General features: G+C 38.2%; 1 protein-coding gene across 20 annotated transcripts in view; it reads right to left on the bottom strand.

Moving 5' to 3' along the window:
* The window catches only part of ERC1 (ELKS/RAB6-interacting/CAST family member 1), a 503,040-nt gene that overhangs the window by 228,400 nt on the left and 250,792 nt on the right, over positions 1 to 23,848 (bottom strand). For all 20 annotated transcript variants that reach the window (XR_012419854.1, XR_012419846.1, XR_012419850.1 and 17 more), the window contains one exon: positions 3,522 to 3,682. Coding sequence is in view for 11 of the 20 variants with exons in the window: in XM_045366369.3 (XP_045222304.2) it covers positions 3,522 to 3,682 (161 nt within the window). In the remaining 9 variants the exon portion in view is untranslated. The remainder of the gene's footprint in view (positions 1 to 3,521; positions 3,683 to 23,848) is intronic.

Below are 23,848 nucleotides of genomic sequence, written 5' to 3'. Positions count from 1 at the left end.
TCGAGACTATCCTGGTTAACATGGTGAAACCCCGTCTCTACTAAAAATACAAAAAACTAGCCGGGCGTGGTGGCGGGCGCCTGTAGTCTCAGCTACTTGGGAGGCTGAGGCGGGAGAATGGCGTGAACCCGGGAGGCGGAGCTTGCAGTGAGCCGAGATCATGCCACTGCACTCCAGCCTGGGAGACACAGCGAGACTCCGTCTCAAAAAAAAAAAAAAAAAAAAAAAAACAATAAAAAAAATGGCTTTTGGTGGAAGTATAAATAAATATGACTTTGTGAAGAGTAAACACACTCTTACGTAACTCAGAATGCATTTTCATTTTTATTTTCCCCCCTAAATTGTTACTAGGATATAATTTGGATAACTATATACAATTTGGTGGTTAATTTGGAACACTATGTCATAAATCCCTAATGAGATTTTTTTTTTTTAATGTCAGCAACCCCATAATTTTTTTTTTTTTTTTTGAGACAGAGTTTCACTCTTGTCGCCCAGGCTGGAGTAGAGTAGCGCAATCTCGGCTCACTGCGACCTCTGCCTCCTGGGTTCAAGTGATTCTCCTGCCTCAGCCTCCTGAGTAACTGGGATTACAGTGTGTGCCACCACACCTGGCTAATTTTTGTACTTTTAGTACGTGTTGGCCAGGCTGGTCTCAAACTCCTGACCTTGTGATCCACTGGCCTCGGCCTCCCCAATTGCTGGCATTGCAGGTGAGAGTCACCGCATTCAGCCAATTTTTTATATTTTTAGTAGAGACGGGGTTTCGCCATGTCGGCCAGGCTGGTCTTAAACTCCTGACCTCAAATGATCCACCTGACTCCGCCTCCCAAAGTGCTGGGATTACTGGTGTGAGCCACCACGCCCGGCCTGTTAACAGCTCTCTTAATTGCAATTGTTCTCTACTTTTCTCTCCTGTCAATAATTTTTAAAATGTCAGAATTTAGTACTGGACTCCTCTTAGGTACATATGAAAATTTATCTTCTGTGGGAGACCTTTTTTTGGCCAGAAAGCATCTCATGAGTATATAATTTAACATAGAGATAGTTGGATTTTTCTGCCAGCTTTACTTGTTTCCAGAGAAGACCAGTCTTCCAAACATGTCTGTCTAGTCAGTTCAGGAGATTCTAATATTTTTCATTTTTCACCTGTGTTGACATCAACTTTTAAATCATATTTATTTATTTTTTTAAGCTCCCAATGAGTATAGTGATTTGTTTAACTTCTACTCGTTGGTTTCATTCTTTGAACGACTTACAACTAACTGCCTGCATATAGGAGGCTACCTATTGAATAGCTCTAAACTCTCAATGAAACCAAAGAGCTCTGCCACCCCTTCCCTGAACAAACCAGTTGTCAGGGCAGTCAAATTCACAGCTTAATAAAAATTCTATTAAAAATAAAAAATGGAACTTGTAAAATTTATTCTGAATGCTGATGTAGGGTGGGACTGCAGGAGGAGTCTGAATGCAGGGCAGTGTCGAATGAACTAGCTCATCTAGAATTCTTAATAGTGAACCTCATGACCTCAACTGATACTTAAAATTTATTACAGTTATTACAGTTGTTATTTTATTATTTTTCCCCTGCTTCCTTTTATCCTTTCTTTCTTAAGGGAAAAAGGCTAACATAAAAGTGGAATAAAAAAGTAATGGTTAACAAAACCTCAGCATAAGGAAGAGAAGAACCATTGTGGGATCTGCCAATAAAAATGTTCCTTCTCTTCAGGGCTGGCTAACCAACGCAAATGTTTCTAATGCACCACTGGCAGGCTACCAAGTGAACCGTTTTACGTCTCCCCAAACTTACGGTCACCATTTATCTGTAACAGACGCTCAAAAATTACAATAATATATGCTAGGAATGGAGAACAGCTATTAATTCATTTCTCTTGGCTTGATGAGGTCAGGATTATTCCAGAAAACAAGGCTATTCTAGTGCTTTGCTGAAGAATTTTCTATACAAATGGGCCAACTACTTTTCCTCAGGGAAGACTATTTCTTATTCTAGATCCAGAGTCACACATATGCATGTTTCAGCCTCCCTGCACATTTCATTCCCCTCATATTTCCGCCTCTCAAGCTCTCTAGGTAGACTAAGTGTTTTTACTTGTTCAATGATCAATAATTGAATAATTTAAACCTTTAAAATACGGTGGGTCCTGCAATGACTACAGAGTGAAGAATCTAGTGTCATTGCCAACAGTCACAGGGACGACTCCCCTTTCTCCACTGAAATTTGCAAGCTTTTTTCTCATGATGCTACTTGGAACCCTAACCTCTCTTAATTCTCCCCGTATGCCAATCCACTTCTGGCTTCACTTATGCATTATTTCCAAGACATATCACCTGTAATGTTTTTCTAAAAGGATAGAATCTCAGCCTTGCACTATAGCCCAAGAACGTGAAAGCACAGAGGACACCTCAACATTCTTGGGTTGCAGTCACAATATCGCAATCATCATGTCCCATGAGAATTCATGCTAAGGTATCATGGTAAGATTCTGTACAGCTCTATTATTCAGGTATTCAAAGTTTACTGATATTTCAAAGTAGCAGAAAAGTAATCTGATGTCAGTTTAAAGCACTAGTTGGAGTGAAAAAATTTTATTTTAGGACAAAGACAGACTGTGCATTTACACAGAGAAGTGAGCAAGGATTATGTGAGAGAGAACTGACAGCGAAAGGCTGCTGAGGTGGGGACTTAAAATCTGTGACAGAAATAAGAATCTGGCCTTATGAAGGAGAAGAAAACCTATCCTCTGAGACAGAAAAGAAGACAACAAAAATAAGATAACTGCTGACATAACGAAGGTAACTGAGGGATCCCACGATAGACCTGGTTTCAGTAAAATAATAGTAGGGCCTTTAGGTAAGGGGAAGGCAAAAAGACATGTTTGTTTTAAACAGAAGGTTACTGAGAAGAAAAAGAAACATCTACTATGTATTAGCAGATGTATACATGCTTCAGAACAGATTATAGTCTCAGCAACCTACAAAATGTGGGGGAAGCAGGAAAATGCTGTATAGCAAAGTTTTGCTAAAAGTGACAATTTTCTAAAAATTGGTTTCCAGTGTGGCAAAATGTTAACTATTGAATCTTGGAGACAGGTATATGGGGGTTCATTCTCTCTACTTGTGTGTACCTTTGGAAATGTTTACAATAAAAAATGTGTTTAAAAACTGCCTCGTCTTCCTACGACCTCAGAACCAATAACCCTCTTCCCAGTAAGCTCACCATTTTGCCTGAACTTTCCAGAAGATTTTAGGAATCTCAGAGAGTTAACTACACACAGATACGTATATGCCAGAGGATTTAAAATTCATTAGAGGAACCAAAAATATTTCTCTTTGATCAGGATTTGTTCCACCTTTGACCAGATTTATTCTAGAGAGTGAGAACTACAAGTTAGCATTAAAATTAGGTAAGTGTACTGGGGAATCCACAGAGCCAGACGAAGACAGGGAGAAACAGCATTTCCACGGAGCCTGTGCTTGAAGAGTAAGACACAAACACTTACTTCATCTCCAGAACTTCCTCTAGGTGCTTCCTTCTCTCCGCCCGGAGATCAGTCAGGTGAGTCTCCTTTTCTGCCAGAGACTGCTGGGTGGAGGACAGCTTTGCTTTCATGGACTCTAGTTCCTGCTTTACCTTCTCCATGGCCATCAGTAACTCCTCCACCTATCACGAATATGGGAAGGAGAAAAACAGAACATCTCGATCAATTTAAGTCAGAGGACCTGGGTAACAGGCAACTCCTGGGTCCAGAAAATTGAAGAGACAAGGGAACACATTAAAAATTCTGTGCTCTTTCTGGATCAGATATGTGTATGTATATATCAAGAATCAATATAGCAGATAATAACATCCCTACAGTATAACAATTATACAGTATATAATTATACTATATAAGTTTCGGTCGGAAAGAACTTAATACATGCAAGGGTGTCGAGTCATCAGTTAACAAGCCGCACGCTGCCACCGACAATACCTTTTAAGGAAGTTCTCTGGAAATGACCCAGAAATTTCCATGGAAATAATATAATACAAACATAAATATAAAAAAACAAAATAATATACAGAATGATTTTAGGAAATAAAATATATAAACTTGGCTAATGTTAATAACAGATTTCCTGTATACATAGATGAATAATTTTTAGTCCTTTAAACTAAAATTTTCCTATTTACGTCATTAAAAAGAATTTCTTTTTAAAGAAACTGCTAGAATTCAATCAGACAATTTCTTGCTCTAAATCCAGGTAGGTAAGGTTTCTTTTTTAAGGAAGGCAGGAAGGAAATATATACCTATATACCTATATAGATATGTGTGTGTGTGTGTGTATATATATACATGTGTGTGTGTATATATATATGTGTATATATGTATATATATATATGTATATATATGTATATATATGTGTGTGTGTATATATGTATGTGTATATATACACACACACACACACACACACACACACACACCCCGGATAGAAAGGAGACAGAATGCTTTAAAAATGACATGGGGGGGAGAAAAAAAAAAGCCTTGACAGAAACAGACCTGAAAAACAACAAACAAAAAACCACCAGAGAAGAAAGACGAAATGCTAAAACACAAGGAAAAGAAACTAAGAGAGCAACGTAAGTACTTTATCAGTAATTTCCACTTATTCCAGGTGGCTACCAAATCAGAATTATTTAAATAAACATGTTCGTTTTAATTCAGAAGCAAATGTAACCAAACAGCCAACGGCATCAATTACAACAGTTTATGTTAAGTTGTTAACTGCCAAGAAATAATCTTGGTAATAACCAGACTTTTCAGAAGTAAAGGGCAGGGCAGGTAGAGGTGGGGCATTTGCCATTCATTGACTCCTACATAAGCCCCATTTGTGTGAGGCTAAAACAGAGAAGCCTAGAGTCAAAAATCAGCATAACAAATCAAAGTTGTTTCACTGATCCTTGGAAATTAGTGCTTCATACCCAAACAAAGTTTACATGTTGATTGGTAACAGCTGTTAAACAATGATAGTAAGCAGATGCATTTAGTTTTTTTGGCACCTGAATTATTTTATCCTTCCAGAAGTCAGCAAGTAAAATGTCTTCTGCTAACAGCATCCTCACAGTCCCAGTTGCCATAAGAATACATTGTTAAGGCCAGGCGCTGTGGCTCACGCCTGTAATCTGAGTACTTTGGGAGGCCAAGGCAGGTAGATCACCTGAGGTTAGGTGTTCGAGACTAGCCTGGCCAACATGGAGAAACCCTGTCTCTAATAAACAAAATGTATTATTGCTATGTAATACATTGGGATATGTATTCACATATCTGCAAGCTTTACATGAACATATACCACTGATTCAATTTTATCAGTTTAATTCATGTAAAATTTTATCTAAATAAAATTTAGACTATTTTATCTATTTTATCTAAAATAGGGTACAAATAATACATCAAGCTATGTTTTTATAACATAAAATCAGTAATGGATAAGAACCATTTATAGGAGCTCCAACACACAAAGCACAGGATGTGTCCATCTTTCATGAACTTATCTTAAACAGATCTCAAAAAATCTTCCTCCCATCCTGTCTTTTGCCACTCCAGGCAACCAACATTGTCACTTCCTTACATAACTTCGACAGATATTTTACATATATACCAGCAAGCATGTATAAATGACCTATTCCTCCTTTTTCTACACAAATGCAAGCCCATTCCATACATACTCCTATGCATTTAAACATTTGAGGAAACTTTTTATAAAATATAAAATAAACATAGAAAAAAATACACAAATAAAAATGTACAGCCTTAAGAATTTTCTGAGTGAACACACGTATGTAACCAGCACACAAAATAAACTAAACGTTACCAGTACCCCAGAAACTGCCCGCATATCCCCTTTGCAGATAGTAACTGGAGTAAAAGAGTATTCTGTCTTTTAACACTCTAGATTAATTTTGACTGTTTATTTTTCATTTATACAAATGAAATTATGTAGTATATAATTTTACAGATTTTTAAAATCAGTGAGATTCATCCAGGTTGCAGGATGCAATTATCATAACTGTATGGTATGCCATTGTGTGAAAATACCAACATTTACTTAAAGCACTTGTAATAATGAGCAGTTCTTAATTTTAATGGAGTTTAATCAATTTTCTCCTTTATATTTCTTATATGCTCAGAGCTTTTCGTATACTGAAAAAGATTTTCTCTACTTCAAGGTCATGAGAATACTCTTCTATCCTTTCTTATAAATGCTTTATTGTTTCATGTTTTCATTTACAATACATATGCAACCGATTTTGGCATACATTGTAATGGTTAAAATTCATTTTTATTAGTATGAAGATAGAAGAATTTCAAAAGTCATGGTTAGAAGAAACTTACTACCTACTTTGCAAAAGATTATAGCTTTACAGACTACTCATAAATTGTAGGAAAAAATGTAGGGTCCAGCCCTACGGGGCCTGTGGGTTTTCTCTGTGTGTGCAGAGATGAGAGATCACAGAAATAAAGACACAAGACGAGATAAGAGAAAAGACAGCTGGGCCCGGGGGATCACCAAGACGCAGAGATGGGTAGTGGCCCCGAACGCTTGCACTCGCTGCTATTTACTGTGTTCTAGGCAAGCGGGCAGGGTAAGAAGTGTGAGTGATCTCAAATGACTGATAAGGTTATGCGAGTCATGTATGCATCTGACAGGGGGCCTTTCCCTTTAAGGTAGCCGAGGCGGGGAGGAAGGACAGCGTCCGTCAGCATTTCTTGTATGCACTTCACAGAAAGATCAAAAGACTTCAATACTTTTACTAATTCTGCTACTCCTGGAGGAACCAGGTGTACAGGTGGAATGTGAACGTGGACAAGGAGCGTGACCACTGAAGCACAGCACCACAGAGAGAGGTTTAAGCCTCTGGATGACAGTGGGCAGGCCTGGCTATCGTCAGGCCTCCCACAAGAGGTGGTGGAGCAGAGTGTTCTCGAACTCCCCCAGTCTGCTAAGTACTGGGTGCCTTCCCAGGCACCGGCGCTACCGCTAGACCAAGGAGCCCTCAAGCGGCCCTTATCTGGGTGTGACAGAGGACTCACGCTCTTGTCTTCTGATCACTGCTCAGTGTCCCTTCAGCTCCTAATTCTGTATGGCCTGGTATTTCCTTAGGTTATAACTATAGAACTGAAATTATTATAATAATAAAACAAACAGTAACACTACAAGCTAATGATTTATAATATTCATATATAATCATATCTCTATCCTATTTCTAATATAACTTTTATTATTCTGATTATTTTCTTTCTGATACTGGAACAGCTTGTGCCTTCGGTCTCCTGCCTCGGCACCTGGTTGGCGTGCCTCCCACAAAAAAAGATTTCACAATGTTTTTTATTGCACATAACTACCTTACATTTTATGAATGAGCAATGTAAAATATTGCATGCAAAAGAAGGGGCCTACCATATGCATGTATTTTAGAATCAAGAGCAAAGCACTCATGTATATACTCACTACCCGGGAGCTTTGTAAGTGCAATTGCAACTGTATCTCGCTGAATCTCCCACGAAAGGTCATCAGCATTCTTAGTGTTACACCCTTACATGTCTTTATTTTTACCTCTAATGTATACATGCCAAAATAAATCACTGATTTTTTTACCAGTTTATAAACTTCATATAAACAGTATCTTCTTATTTCATCCAACATTATGCTTTTTTGATGCCTTTTTTTTTTTTTTTTTTTTTTTTTTTTGAGACAGAGCACTCACTGCATCCTCCACCTCCTGGGCTCAAGCAATTCTGATACCAAAACCAGTGAGGAAGGAAGGGAGGGATTCAGGGAGGGAACTAACTGACTACAGAGGAATATCTCCTGTACAGATGCGAAAATCCTCAACGAAATACTAGAAAACCAAACCCAACAACATGTAAAAACTGAGATTTATCCCAGGAATACAAAGGTGGTTTAACATATAAAAATGAATCGATGTAATTGGCCTGGTTTGAACATCTGTCCCCTCCAAATCTCATGTTGAAATTTGATTCCCAGCGTTGGAGGTGGGGTGCCTAGTGGGAGTTATGTGGGTCATGGGGCGGATCCCTCACAAATAAATTAATGCCCTTCCTCGGGGATGAACTGAGTTCTCATTCTATTAGTTCACTGAGAAAGAACTGGTTGTTAAAAAAAGAGCATGGCACCACCCCGTCTGTCTTGCCTCCTCCCTACCATAAGACCTCTGCAAAAGCTGGCTCCGCTTCACCTTCCACCATGGGTAGAAACACCCTGAGGCTCAAACCAGGTACAGACACCTGTGCTCGAACTTTCAAGTCATCCCGAATCATGAGCAAAAGAAACCTTTTTCATTATAAATTACCTAGCCCAAGGTATTCCTTTATAGCAACACTAAATGGACTCAAGGCTACTGGATATCATATTAATAATACACCGTATTAACAGACTACAAGAAAAAAACTCTATGATCATGTCAATCGATGGAGAAAAAGCATTCGACAAGTTCTAACATCCTTTCATGCTAAAAACACTCAACGAACTGGGAGTGGAAGAGGACCTCTTCAACTGATAGAGGCATCTGTGAAAACCCCACAGGTAATTTCATCCTTAATGACGAAAGGTTGAATGTTTTTCCTCTAAGACGAGGACCAAGAACAAGACCAGAATGTCTATTATCATTTCAATTTAACACTGTACTAGACACAATAGCCAGGGGTATTAGGCCACACAAAAAATTAAAAGGATCCACATCAGAAAGGAAGACATAAACTATCTTTAGTTTACAATGACATGCTTTTGCACACAGAATGATTGCAAGGAATCCACTAAAAATCAATTACAATAAATGAGCACTCAAACGTTGAAGGGCACAAGAGCAATATACAAAAATCAACTGTATGTCCATACACAGCAATGAAAATGAAATGAAGAAAACAATTCCATTTAAAATAACATCAAAAAGAACAAAATATTGAGGCATAAATTTAACAAATGAAATGTAAGATGTATATACTGAAAATGACAAAACACTGTTGAAAGAAGTAAGACTTAAATAAAAGGAATATCTATGTTTATGGATGAAAGACTTAATATTGTTAAGATGGCCGATACTTTCCAGGTTCACCATAATCTCTATAAAAATCCAAGCTGTTGTTTTTTTGTGGAAATTGACAAGGTGATTCTCAAATTCACATGGAAATAAAAAGGAGCCAGAATAGCCAAAAACATCTTGAAAAAGACAAAGTTGGAGGGCTACTCATACTTCAAAACGTACTACAAAGTTTCTGGGTTGGTACTGGTTTAATGATGGATAAAGATACCAATGGAAAAGAAATGAGAGTCCAGAAATCAGTCCTAACTTTCTGGTCATAATTTTGACAAGGGTACCAAGCCAGTTCAATGGGGAAAGAAGATTCATTTGAACAAATGGTGCTTGGACAAAAGCCCCAGTACTTCATACTTCTAATTTCTTAATGGCGTTAACTTCCTGATGACACTGGGTCACTTGCCCTGTACTATGTACCACATTCTGGATTCCACTGACTATTTGTTTTCTTTTTTTTTTTGAGGCAGAGTCTCACTTTATTGCCCAGGCTGGAGTGCAGTGGTGCGATCTCGGCTCACTGCAACCTTCATCTCCTGGGTTCAAGTGATTCTCGTGCCTTAGCCACCCCACCGCCAGCTAATTTTTGTATTTTTAGTACAGACAGGGTTTTGCCATGTTAGCCAGGCTAGTCTTGAACTCCTGAACTCATGGGATCTGCCTGCCTTGGCCTCCCAAAGTGCTAGGATTACAGGTATGAGCCACTGCACCCGGCCTTTGTTGACTATTTCTTAATGGTGCCATTTAATCTGTTCTTCTTGTCCTTGTTTTTCTTCTAAACTGAAAGATTTAAAGGTGTTACGGCTTCGTTAGATTTGGGTTCAGTGTTTTTGGTCTTTTTGACGATAATATTTCATAAGTCAGGCTGTGTAGTTCACAGTATATCACACAAGATACATAACTCGTTGTCTTTCCCATTTTTAACAATAACATTGATTAGTGGGTTCAGGCGACAGCAGTATGATATAAATATTTTTTATTTTAATCAATTTATTTATTATTATTATTTTTTAGACAGAGTCTTGCTCTGTTGCCCAGGCTGGAGTGCAGTGGTGCGACCTCGGCTCACTGCAACCGCTGCCTCCTGGGTTCAAGCAATTCTCCTGTCTCAGTCTTCCGTAGCTGGGATTACAGGTACCCACCACCACACCAGGCTAATTTTTGTATTTTTGGTAGAGACAGGGTTTTGCCATGTTGGGCAAGTTGGTCTTGAACTCCTGACCTCAGGTGATCTGCCCCCCTCGGCCTCTAAAAGTGCTGGGATTACAGGTGTGAGCCACCACATCTGGCCTGATAGAAATCTTCATTATAAATTTATTAATCTTTTATCAAATTGTTTAATCATCTAAATAATATCAGTGAAGTTACACATGTTTTATTTGTTTAGGAACCATTTATACTCCTCCTTCCTTCAAATTTCCAGCGACATCTATCCCCACCTTCCCACACACCACCAACTGCTTGTTTTTCTTAGTCTTGCTGACTTAAAGGAGTCATAAACACATTAATGAACACATATTCTAGAAAACAACCCTTTATCAACTACATGTGTAGCCAATTTATTCTTCCAGTTTATGGCTTATTTTTTCTTTCCATTATACTGGTTTTTGATAATCAGAAATACAGTTATATGCCATGTAATGCTTTAGTCAACAATGGCCCACATATATGATGGTGGTCCCATCAGATTACAATGGAGCTGAAAAATTCCTATTGCCTAGTGATGTAGCTGCCATCATAATGTTGTAGCACAATGCATTACTCACGTGTTTGTAGTGACACTGGTTAAACAAACCTACTGCACTGCCGGTTATGTAAAAGTATGGCACATACAATTACGTACAATACATAATAATAATGAACAACTGTTCCCGGTTTACGTATTTATTATACTATACTTATTACTTCAGAGTGTACTCCTACTTTTTTTTTTTTTAAGTTAACTGTAAACCAGCCTCAGGCAGGTCCTTCAGGAGGTATCCAGAAGGCACTGACATCCTAGGAAGAGGACAGCTCCACGTGTGTTATTGTCCCTGAAGGCATTCCCGTGGGACAAGATCTAGAGGTGGAAGATAGTGATATTGATAATCCTGACCCTGTGCTGGCATAGGCTAATGTGTGTGCTGATGTCTTAGTTTTGGGAAAAAAAGTTTTGAAAGGTCATAAAAAAGTAAAAAATTTTTAAAATAGAAAAAAGGTTATATAAGGATATAAAGAAAATTTTTTAAATATATTTATACAGCTGTACAATATGTTTGTGTTTAGGCTAAGTTATTAATTTGTGTTTTAGGCTAAGTTATTACTATAATGCTATAATAAAAGAGTCAAAAAGCTTTAAAAAATTTAACAGTTTATAAAAAAAGTAAGCTTAGTAAGCTAAGGTTAATTTATTATTGAGGGAAGAAAAACATTTAAAAAATAAGCATAGTGTAGCCTAAGTGTTCAGCGTTTATAAAGTCTACAATGGCGTATAGTAATGTCCTAGGCCTTCATATTCACCCACCACTCACTCACTGACTCACCCAGAGCAACTTCCAGCCCTGCAAACTCCACTCATGGTAAGTTTCCTTAACAGATTATCTTTTAAAAAATATTTTATATTGTACTTTTACTGTACTTTTCTATGTTTAGATATGTTTGAATACTAAAACACTTACCTTTGTGCTACTACATTATTCAGTACAGTAGTGCTTTCTACAAGTTTGTAGCCCAGAAGCGAAGGGCTATACCGCACAGCCTCGGTGTGTAGCAGACTATACCATCTAGACTTGTGTAAGTTCACTGTGATGTTTACAGAAGGAAGACTGCCTAACAGTGAATTTCTCAGATGCAATTAGAGTCTTTGGTGTTAAGCAATGCACGACTATACCATATATGAATATATTCAAATGTATCAGACATTTATTTTAGAATGTGTGACGTTTACATTCTGTTTAACAAACCCTTCTTATACTTAAAGTTGTATTTCCTACTTTTATACTGGTTTCACTGGTAGACTGAATTAGTGGTCTCAATTATTCATTCCTCGAGAGTAAAAATATACATCTCTATCCTTGCTATGGGCTTACGATGGGCAAAGTACCCTGAGTACCTTTGGCTAGGCTACGTGACTTGCTCTGGGCAAAGAGATGTTTGCAGAGCTGACACAAGCTGAGGCTTACAGTCTGGGTGGCTGAGTTGCATTTCTACCATTGCCAGGAGAACAACATTTTGCACAGCTGCTGTCCCTCAGTTGGGCCCTAGAAAGAGCCATGTGGATCAGAGTCGCCCCAGTTAAAACCTAAACTCAGAGCCAACCATGCTCACCCTCCACGAATGTGAATGAGAAATAAATGCTTGTTATTGTATGTACCTTAGTCAGAATTCTCCAGAGAAACAGTGTATATGTGTAAATAAAGACTTATTATAAGAAACTGGCTCATAAATTACAAGATCCATAGGGTGAGTTGGAAAGCTGGAGACCCAGGAAAGCCAATGGCATAGTTTCCACACAAATCCAAAGGCTTGAAAAACCAGGAGAGTCAATGGGATAGATCTAGTCTGAAGGCTAGCAGGCTCCAGACCCAGGAAGAGTCAATGCTTCAGTCTGAGTCTGAATGAATGCAAGAAAAAGCTAATGTTCCAGTTCGAAGGGAGTTAGGCCGAGGGAATTCTCTCTCACTTGGGAAAGAGCAGAGTTTTGTTCGACTCAGGCCTTTAACTGATTGGATAAGGCCCACCCACATCAGGGAGGGCAATCCGCTCTACTCAATTTTGCTGACTTAAATGTTAATCTCATCCCCAAATACCCTCACAGAAACACCCAGAATACTGTCTGAGCAAGTATCCGGGCACCCTGTGGCCAGTCAAGTCAACATATAAGCTAACCATCACAATATGCTACCGATATTTTGTGGTTGTTCATTACACAATGTCTGATTGATAAACTTTGTAAGAGTTTTAAAGTATTGCTTTTCATGCCTAGTCCTTAATCCATCTGGAATTCATTTTTGTATATGGTATGAGGCAGGGGTCTGATTTCATTTCTCCCCATATGGATAGCCAGGGTTGCAGTACCATTTATTTAAAAATCTATTCTACCTTAAGCTTTGATATATATCAAGTATATTCATAAACATGGATATTTCTGCACTTTCTATTATAATCCACTCTTTTGTCTATTCCTGTACCAATACTACATTCATTATCTTAATTATTATCACTTTATAAGGCTTGATATCTAATAAGTCTCAGCTTGTTCTCTTCAAGAGCATCTTAGCTATTCTTGAACTTCCGCAAAAATATTTAGATTTTATCATATGCCAGGTACTGTTCTGGAACAGGTAATGAACTAGATATATTTTTAGAACTTTAATATCTTTCATAAAGTTTAATAATTTTTCTCATTAAGATGTTAAACATCCTAATAATATTTATTCCTAGGTACTTTATGTGTCTTAATTTTCTAGTAAATAGTATCGTTTTTACAAAAAACGTAAATTTTCTGTTCAGTGCGGATTATGGAAATTGAATTTTTTATATTGATTCTGTATCTAGAGGTCTTCTTAAATGCTCTCACTGAGAGATTTTGAAGTTTACTATATAGACAACTATGACAGTTTTCTTTCTTTTCTTGTAATTCTTACAATATCCATTTCTTTCACTGGCCATGCTGCATAATCCAGAATGACTAATACAAGGCTGTACAGACATGACGACAGCATGCATTCTCTTTTATTCCTATCTTTAAAAAGAATCCCCTATAAGTTTTATCTATAAGGAGTGTAATTTTTAATAGATACCCTTTATTAAGTTAAGGAAATTCCCTTGTATGGCTAGGTAGTTAAGAATTTTTGAAAATTATAAATGAATGTAAATTTTCTACATTTCTTGAGATGACCATGTAACTTTTCTTCTATCATCTTTTACTGTGGTGGATTATAGTAATTAGTTTTCCTTTTTTTTTTTTTTTTTTTTTTTTTTGAGATGGAGTCTTGCTCTGTTGCCTGGGCTGCAGTGCAGTGGTGTGATCTCAGCTCAGTGCAACCTCCGTCTCCCGGGTTCAAGCAATTCTCCTGCCTCAGCTTCCCAGGTAGCTGGGATTACAGGTATGCGCCACCATGTCTGGTTAATTTTTGTTTTTCCTAGAGACAGGGTTTTGCCACATTGGCCAGGCTGGTCTCAAACTCCTGACTTCAAATGATCCATCTGCCTTGGCCTCCCGAAGTGCTGGGATTACAGGCATGAGCCACCATGCCTAGCCAGGATTACACGAGTTTTCTAATGTTAAGCCAAACTTGAACTCTTGGAATAAAACTTGCTCATGCACATTTTTCTTTTTTGTGTACACTAATTTTGGATTGGTGTGATTATGTTTAGGGATTTTTGCTACATGTTCAGGACTGAGACAGGCCTAAGCTTTTCTTTTCCTGTATTAACTTGTAAAGTTTTGATATAAAGTTATGTGAGCCCTATTAAATATGTTGTTGAGTGATTGTTCCCTCTCTTTTATATTTCTGAATTGTGTCTGTAAGATTGAAATTATTTGCTCCTTGTATATTTGCCAAAAGTTACCAATATAAATCTCTGGGCTTGAAATTGGTAGGAAAAATTTTTATTACTCCCTCATTTTTCTCAGGTTTTCTTTTTCATATTTAGTTGGCTTTGCTGAGTTCAATTTTTCCTGGCATTTGGTCATTTAGTCTAAATTTTCGAATGTGCTGGCAAAGATATCTTTGTATCTTTTTAGCACCTGCAAGACTAGTAGTTGTGAACCCTCTATCATTCTAAAATAAATATTGTTCATTTTGCCATCTTTCTTTTTTTCTTTTAGTCTCACCAAAGACCAGCTGACTTTCTTGGTGTTTTCGAAGAATGAATTTTGGGCTTTGTGGATTTGTTTTATAAAAGGGTGAGAGGGATTTGGTTTTCCACTTGACTATATTGGGCTGCCTTGATCTTTCCTTTTATCCTATGGAGATACAAAACCCAACGTTCAACAGTTATCAAGTATTTATTTTTGAATTCCCTATCTGTTCATCCCCTGACCTGAGAATTTCTTAGCTTTCTGCCACATATAAATGCATATTTTATTGACTATCTTCAATTGTTTTTGTGAAAGTTACTCCCCCAGCATCAAGTCTGTCATATTTAAGAACACATTTTACCCTTCATTCAAAACTCTTACTTCCAAAACAAACACAAAAAATTTGATTAAAATATGAGCAAAAGATCTCTATAGACATATCTCAAAAGAAGACATAAAAATAGCCAAAAGGTATACGAAAAATGCTTGACATCACTAATCATCAAGGAAATGCAAACCAAAACCACAGTGAAGCTGAGAGTGGTGGCTCACGCCTGTAATTCCAGAAGGCCAAGGCAGGAGGGAGGGGTTTGAGGCCAGCGTAGGCCACAGAGGGAGACTCCATCTCTACAAAAATATTAGCCAGGCATGACAGTGCACACCGGTAGTCTCGGCCATTCTGGAGGGTTGCTGGAGTCCAGGAGTTTGCAGCTCACGCCAAACTGTGATCACACCACTGTGCTCCAGCCTGGGTAACGGAACAAGATACTGTGTCTCCCTCAAACCACTCCTAAAAAAACCACACAACGAGATGCTATCTCATCCCAGTTCAAAATGGCTGTTATCAAAAAAGCAGAAAGTAACAAATTCTGGCAAGGATGCAGAGAAGGGAGAACACTCATACACTGTTAGTGAGAATTAAATTAGTACAGCAACTATGGAAAACAGTATGGTGTTTCTTTAAATAACTAAAACTAGAACTATCTCATGATCCAGCAATCCCACTACTGGGTAGATATCCAAAAGAAAGGAAATCAGTATATCAAACAGATATTTGCACTCCCATGTTTACTGTGTGGCACTATTCACAATAGCCAAAATATGGAATCAGCCTAAGTGTCCATCAGTGGATGAATGAATAAAGAAAATGTGGTATGTACACACACACACACACACAATTCACACACACACACACAGAGGAATATTATTCAACCACAAAAAGAATGAAATCCTATCATTTGCAGCAACATGAATGGAACTAGAGAATATTATGTTAAGTGAAACAAGCCAGGCACAGAAAGACACATGTTGCTTGTTCTCGCTCATATGTGGGAGCTAGAAGAAATGTGATTTCATGGAGGTAGTGAATAGAATGGTGGTTACCAGAGGCTTGGAAGCGTAAGAGGGAGAGGGGAAAGAAGGGGGGTTGGTTAATGGGTACAAAAATACAGTTAGATAGAAGGAGTAAGTTCTAGTGTTCAATAGCACAGTAGGGAGACTACAGTTAACAATCATTTATTGTGAATCTCAAAATAGCTAGAAGAGAAGATTTGGAATGTTGCAATACAAAGAAATAATAGATGTTAGAGGTGATGGATACCCTGTAATACAATTATTACACATTGTATACGTATATCAAAATATCACACGTAGCCCATAAATATGTACAACTATTACGTATTGTTAAAAAATTTAAAAATCTCTACCTTCTGGATTGTTATCTGTGAGTACAATCGTTTTCTTAAAGATTGCTTAATTTTCCCATCCATTTGAGTGCCACATCCTCAAAGTATTTCTGCTTCAGATTATACATATATCCACACAAGTTCTAAAGCATTTTGGTATTCAAGGCAAGACGGGCACCATAAACCAGGATTTCCAACCAATCATCTGATTTGTTCTCTGGCTCTAAGCCAGGGAAACAGTTTCAAAGTCAAATTTAATTACTTCATTTTGTTACGTTTCCACAATCCAGGAGAACACTTCCAGCTAGAATCACTTGGTTCCATTTCATGCCCACCACTGAGCAGTTGTAGAGTACTGGGGACAGCCAGAGAAACGAGGGCAAAGACCGCTGGGTGGAAGAAAAGAAGAGATAAATCCTATACTAAACAACGAAGAATTTCTCCACACTTTTAAAGTCTACTCCAGGTCACAGCACAATTTTCAAAAGCAGACGTTTTAACAACACAGAAAAGCTCAGGCCAGAGTTGGGACTCAAATATGTAACTTAACTGCCTCCAGTAACATATTAAGGAGAAAGCACGGGGCTTGACAGTGTGCAGTGCCAGCAGGACCAGATGGTTTGCTTAAATCACAAGCTAATAAACTTTTGCTCAGAGTAAGAAGGGAACAAATTATGACTTTACCACAGACCTATTTTCCTTAAGAAAGCAGCACAACAGGGGGCTTCGGAGGCTGGCAAAGCCTGCTTCTTCAAGTTTCCCACCTTCTTCTGTTCCACAACCAGGAGAAAAGTACTTTCTGTAGTTGCCAAGACGCGCATGGAAAATCTTGTCATACTCTCTTGGGAGAGTAAAAGGCACAAGTCTCCACAGGAAGAAAACAATTAGAAGAAAAAGGGAGTGGTACAAAACGATTATCTAGAGGTTCGGCAGTCATCACGCAAGCCAGATTGTCACTTGAGAAGTCCACTGGTTTCCCTGACTGGAACAAAATTCCAGATTAAAACCTACTCTCTGTTTTATAGTTACAAAGAAAAAAAGGTAACAAGCTCTTGGGTTGAGGAGCATTTTTGAAGTATTAGTGAAAACATATATACATCTATAACTACATACATAAATTCTATCATCCTTTCCTAGGAAATTCCTTTAGCGGATCTCACAATCATTGCTAATGAAAATTTGAATTTACATTTCCCAAGAGAGCTTTAGGCTAGTATTTACACTAGAAATCTCTTTTTTCCAATATGTTCTTTTTGCCAACTCATGGTAATTCTTTGACAAGATATATACCAGTAGTACAGTATTTTATAAGCATGGAATAGCTATAGTTATTGCAATAATAATTACATTATTGGACTACTTTGAAGTACACTGTTCTAAGTGCTTGAGATGTATTGTCTCATTAAAGCCTCAAAATGATCCTATATGGTGGGTATAAAGTATTATTATCCTCATTTTTATGGCAGAAGAAAGAGGGTTCGTGGGTTTCAGTGCCTTGTCTGAGGTCATATAGTCAGAGAAAGCAAAGCTAGGATTCCAAGCTAAGTAGTCTGCTCCATCCCAGTAAACACACTGAGTGCTGCTTTGCTATAATGTATCCGTGTTCGCCACAGTCATCCACAATGGTATCTAATGAGTCACTGGGGAGTGTTCCCATTCCCACTGTTTTTAAAAGAGGGTAGAAACATATCAGTGTGAAAGAAAAGCTTCTTTTTCAAGCCATCTCAATTTTCCTTTTCTTTTTTAAAAAAATCACCTCAGAAGGCTTAGGTAGATAAATCCCATAATAAGCACTCATCACTCCTAAGTAAGGCCTGAAAAATCAGACACAATAAAATGTGGATGCACATTTTCAAAGCAAACATCACCCTGCTGCTACTGCTCCCAGGATCTTGTGTCACTGATGTTAGGAAGAGGCTAACAGGAGCCAGTGTTTCGTCACTGCCGATTCTATTGAGGTGACTTTGGCAGCATAGCATCAAAACTAAAAAATAAACATCTGAATTAATGCACTGAAAACAAACTTTTTTCAGCAGAATATTATTTCATTTTTTTCTATTTTTAAGTCAGTCTACATCATGCTGTGACAGCAAAATATTATTTATCTCCCAAGATTTGCTTATTTCAGCAACAAACATCATAATGGAATCAATGAACACAAAAAAATTAATGCTCTGCTGGGTACACGTAAGCTCCACGGTTCTTCTATCCTCCTGGAAGAAGGGAGGACAGAGATAATCTAAGTAACAGACTGCACTTTCTTCCTCCAGCAGTGGTAACAAAGAAGATGGGGCAACCACCATTTTATGCTTTCTTCTGCATCTGGGTCTGAGAGCTCTTAATAGTTCATTAGGGCTTGTGACAAATGTCTAATTTAGGAAATGAAATACAAATAGAGGTGGAATGACAAAGACCATCCCTAGAAATCTGAGCTCTGGTAAGTTCTCTTCTGAAAAGGCATTTTTTTTTTTCCTGCTTTGCTAGGGAGTTAAGACAACAGAATAAAGCAGGTGTTGAATGGCTAATTTGTCCAGGTTTTGCAAAGAAATTTCCTTGTTACTTGAAATAATCTGATCATTTTATTCGGAAAACAGCAAACAAAATAGATCATGTAGGGATTCAGTCCTTCTTCTAAGATCAAATGAAATAATGTGAGTAAAACAGATTCATACTCTTAAGTTTTCAACAAAAATAAAAGTTCACTGCCATTTTAACTGGAAATTTTAATTCTTCTCATTTGCAATGCTGAAAAAAATCAAACTGCCACATTGAAATAAATAAAGTTGACATTTCATTAATTAGACACACATTTTGTGGAGAAAATTTATTTCAACATAACCCTGGACAGTTGTTAGAAACACAGTGTTGGCAAATAAAATGACACTTATTTGACCTTATCAAAAGTATACTATTAGCCAAAGAAGAAAAGTATAAGGATGGGATTTTATGTCTGGTAAGCCTAGGACACCAAGAGGGAACTCATAAACGCCACGTAAATGCGTGTATAATATGTGTACGTATGTGCATACATGATACGTGTATGTTTGTGCATGCTGTGTGTGTGTGATTTTGGCCATAATAAGGTTCAATACTTGTATGCTGCTTTTGCAATCTAATAAAACCCTTGGAAACACTTATCTCAGTGTGAGGTAGTGAGTGAATACTTGTGGGGATAACAATTTCTTCCATCTAGCTGAGGTTACAGATACTTGGAGAGATTACAAAACTTACGCCAAATCACTGTTAGTACACAGAACAAGGATTAGAATCCATGTCACTTGACTTCTAATCCAAAGCATTTTACACTAATTTTATTGCACCTTTATTCATTTATTAAAGAGGGTGGAGATAAGAGGAAGAGACAATTGAATGTCAAAATCGGGCTTGGGACATGACACACACACAAACTATCTGTTGAACAGGATAAATCCCACCATGCACATTTCTCCAGAAAAAAATATCTTTCACTGAAACATCCTGGAGGACACAGCCAAGGAGAATATAAACTGCCTACAAAAATCAGCGGGAAGCCATCTGGCTCCCAGAGCTTTACCTTCAGCTCTATCTTGCATGACTGCTTCTATGATCAATAACTTAGTTTATCAAACTTCTCAGTAGAAGAAAAGAAGAGCCAAACACCCCAAGAACTCATCACAAGCAAATGATATATCCCTTGTTATAGATCCGCCACACAGACTCCAAGAGTGCTGCCTGGTACAGAAGTTGTTCCGCAGTTTACATAAGAGTATAGGGTATAAAAACATGTCTGGCTGGGCACGGGGGCTCACACCTGTCATCCCAGTACTTTGGGAGGCTGAGGTGGGCAAATCACGAGGTCAGGAGATCAAGACCAGCCTGGCCAATATGGGGAAACCCTGTCTCTACTAAAAATACAAAAATCAGCTGAGCATGGTGGCGCACGCCTGTAGTCCCAGCTACTTGGGAAGCTGAGGCAGAAGAATTGCTTGAACATGGGAGGCGGAGCTTGCAGTGAGCCAAGAGTACCTCTGCACTCCAGCCTGGGCAACAGAGCAAGACTCCACCTTAAAAAAAAAAAAAAAAAGTCCCTTTGAAAACCAGTATTCATAGACTTCTGGCAGTCATTTCTGGGGTTAAATTTTGGAGGTGCCAAAATTTTGTTTCCACTGTAGTTAATTTTTTTCACATGGCTATAACTTTTGAAAACACAGATATAGTCCCTTTGCTGAATACAATGAAAACTTGGGCCTACATTTAAAGGCATAGATATTTCCTGAACTTCCAGGACAGTATTATCATGTACTACTTTATCAAAAAAACTTTCTGGAGGTTTTTCTAGAGGAAGAAACTAAGATAACAACAACAAAAAAAGACAAATCCAAATGCATTACTTGAAGAGTGACTACTCGTGTGTCTAGAGAATTTTTTGGTCATACTATGTCATGGGGTTATTTCCTGGGGGCTTCAGTTCTGCTTCAGAATTTCTTTAGTAGTTATCTACTGACCCCATCTGGCAAAATTATAGAGGAAGTTATAGTTGTTAAACCTTCTGTCAACTTGATTTCTAAAAATTTTATGTAAAGAGAAATTTTAAGAGAAATAAGAAATATGAGATCAGGACAAATGAATCTAAAGATCTTTAGCTTTATCTTCCTATAACACATAGGATGAGACAGAAAACATATAATTAGGAAAAGGTCATGCCATTCACTTAGAAGGATTTTAAATTCCAACTAATTTACACTCCAAGTTCATATCACATATAAAATCTCCACTTCTTTTTAGTGTTATATCATTTATAAAGTTTTCTGTTTTCTTTTTCAAGCATATTAAACATTACTCCATCAAAGGGTTATGTTTTAGGGCTATCCGTATTCTAAAAGAAAGAGTTCATGTTGCTGCCTTTTCCCTTGTTATTCTTGAAGATGATTGTTAGTACTCTGACCTTTTATTAAGGGTTCTATTAAAACTCTGAGGCTTTTTTTGTTGTTTAATATAAACACAAGGTAATTATTTTAAAATTGCATCCAGCAGAAAGGGATGAATACAACTTTAAATATAGTACAAGGTAGCTTGAAACTTTAAGTGCAGAGTTACTAAAAGTGGAAAAATGTCAGTTTTAACCATGAAAATTAGCCTTATGATTAAAGACTTGTGTTGTTTTCCAGTCTATCAATATTCAGAATCTGATTATATTAAAAGGACTAAAAATTACACAAAGAAACAGAAACTTTTAAAAACACTTTGAGTTTCATTTTCTTTCCCATATTATTTCCACATTTTTTAAGGTGGCTACAATACTATGAAATTTCAACTCTTCTTTTGGACATTCATTCTCTGAGACATTGAGTTTTTAAACCTCCTGTTATTAGAACATATTTGGGTAATTTCCATTAATAAATGGATCAAAATGCAGAATACTGGGTTACCATTACTAGAGACTTTATCATTCCTCTAACTTAAGTCATTTCATACATCTTTCTAAGATCAAAAGAAGGAGAAGTCTAAACATGGAGATTTCTGGTAGGGCAGGGTACAGCCATTTAACAACTTCTTTCAACAAGCCAGAGATGGCAGAATTCTCTTTGAAGTGGCAGCCCCGTTGGCCTTTGAAGTCCCTTGTCAATTGCAGAATGGCTGTGGTGGGGTTTGTTTTGTAGCCGGCTGTCACCATGAAGGCAGACATGACGTATTTCCAGCAGTCTCACTTCAGGGTCTGTCAAGTGACTGATTTCATAACCAGTCACCATAACAAAGGGGATTCAAACTCCTTGATAGTAGAGCGAGAGTCTACAATGAAACTTGCTAGGTTCCTCTTGACAGAACTGGATCTAAATACTGAACTGATTACACAATGGCAAAGAGAAAATGACTGTGAACTTAACTGTCATATCTCTTAGGTATCTGAAGTATTAAAAATATACTTTCTATGTGCTTATCAATATCATGTTCCATAATAACATCTTACATTCTTAAAACGAGTATCTTTGAACAACAGTATCTACAATCTGTGCATTGACCAAACATGATGAACTTCTGCAGAAACCAGTAAACTGCTTTACAAGCACAGCTTATGTTCCCAACTTAACACTATATATTTTTTTTGTAAGACAGAATTATTGTACGTAGTTCTGAATAACGTTTGTATCTGTAACACTTTTGGACTGCTTAGCGACTCATTTCAAGAATCCCTCACACAAATCAGCTTAAGACTTATAAGAGCAAGTAAAGAAAATGAATTTAGGGTATGTTAAGAAGAGATTTCTGTAAACTATTAAATGTAACCCATTACAGCACTATATAAAATGAACCAGTCTTAATAATATTATGAACCTATTTCCAAGTCCGGGAATGATGAGGCAAATCTTTAAAAACCTAATGTCAAACTTATCAAAGATGATCGGAAGTATCAGTCCCACTAGAGGGCGGTTCCAAGACGGCCGAGTAGGAACAGCTCCAGGCTACAGCTCCCCGCGTGAGCCACGCAGAAGATGGGTGATTTCTGCATTTCCAACTGAGGTACCAGGTTCATCTCACTGGAGCTTGTCCAACAGTGGTGAGCCGAAGCAGGGTGAGGCATCGCTTCACCCGGGAAGTGCAAGGGGCCAGGGAATTCCCTTTCTGAGCCAAGGGAAGCAGTGACAGACAGCACCTAGAAAATCGGGTCACTCCCACTCTAATACTGCGCTTTTCCAACGGTCTTAGCAAACGGCATACCAGGAGACTGTATCTTGCACCTGGCTCGGAGGGTCCCACATCCACGGTGTCTCACTCATTGCCAGCACAGCAGTCTGAGATCAAACTGCAAGGTGGCAGCGAGGCTGGGGGAGGGGCGCCCGCCATTGCTGAGGCTTGAGTAGGTAAACAAAGTGGCCGGGAAGCTCCAACTGGGTGGAGCCCACTGCAGCTCAAGAAGACCTGCGGGCCTGGGTAGACTCCACCTCTGGGGGCAGGTCACAGCCTAACAAAAGGCAGCAGAAACCTCTGCAGACTTAAGTGACCCTGTCTGACAGCTCTGAAGAGAGTAGTGGTTCTCCCAGCACAGAGTCTGAGATCTGAGAACCGACAAACTGCCTCCTCAAGTGGGTCCCTGATCCCTGAGTAGCCTAACTGGGAGGCACCCCCCCAAGTAGGGGCAGACTGACTCCTCACAGGGCCGGGTACCCCTCTGAGATGAAGATTCCAGAGGAACGATCAGGCAGCAACATTTGCTGTTCAGCAATATTTGCTGTTCTGCAGCCTCCGCTGCTGATATCCAAGCAAACAGAGTCTGGAGTGGACCTCCAG

The sequence above is a fragment of the Macaca fascicularis genome, chromosome 11 (assembly GCF_037993035.2).
Source record: "Macaca fascicularis isolate 582-1 chromosome 11, T2T-MFA8v1.1".
Lineage (NCBI taxonomy): Eukaryota > Metazoa > Chordata > Mammalia > Primates > Cercopithecidae > Macaca > Macaca fascicularis.
This window is presented reverse-complemented; position numbering and strand designations above follow the sequence as displayed.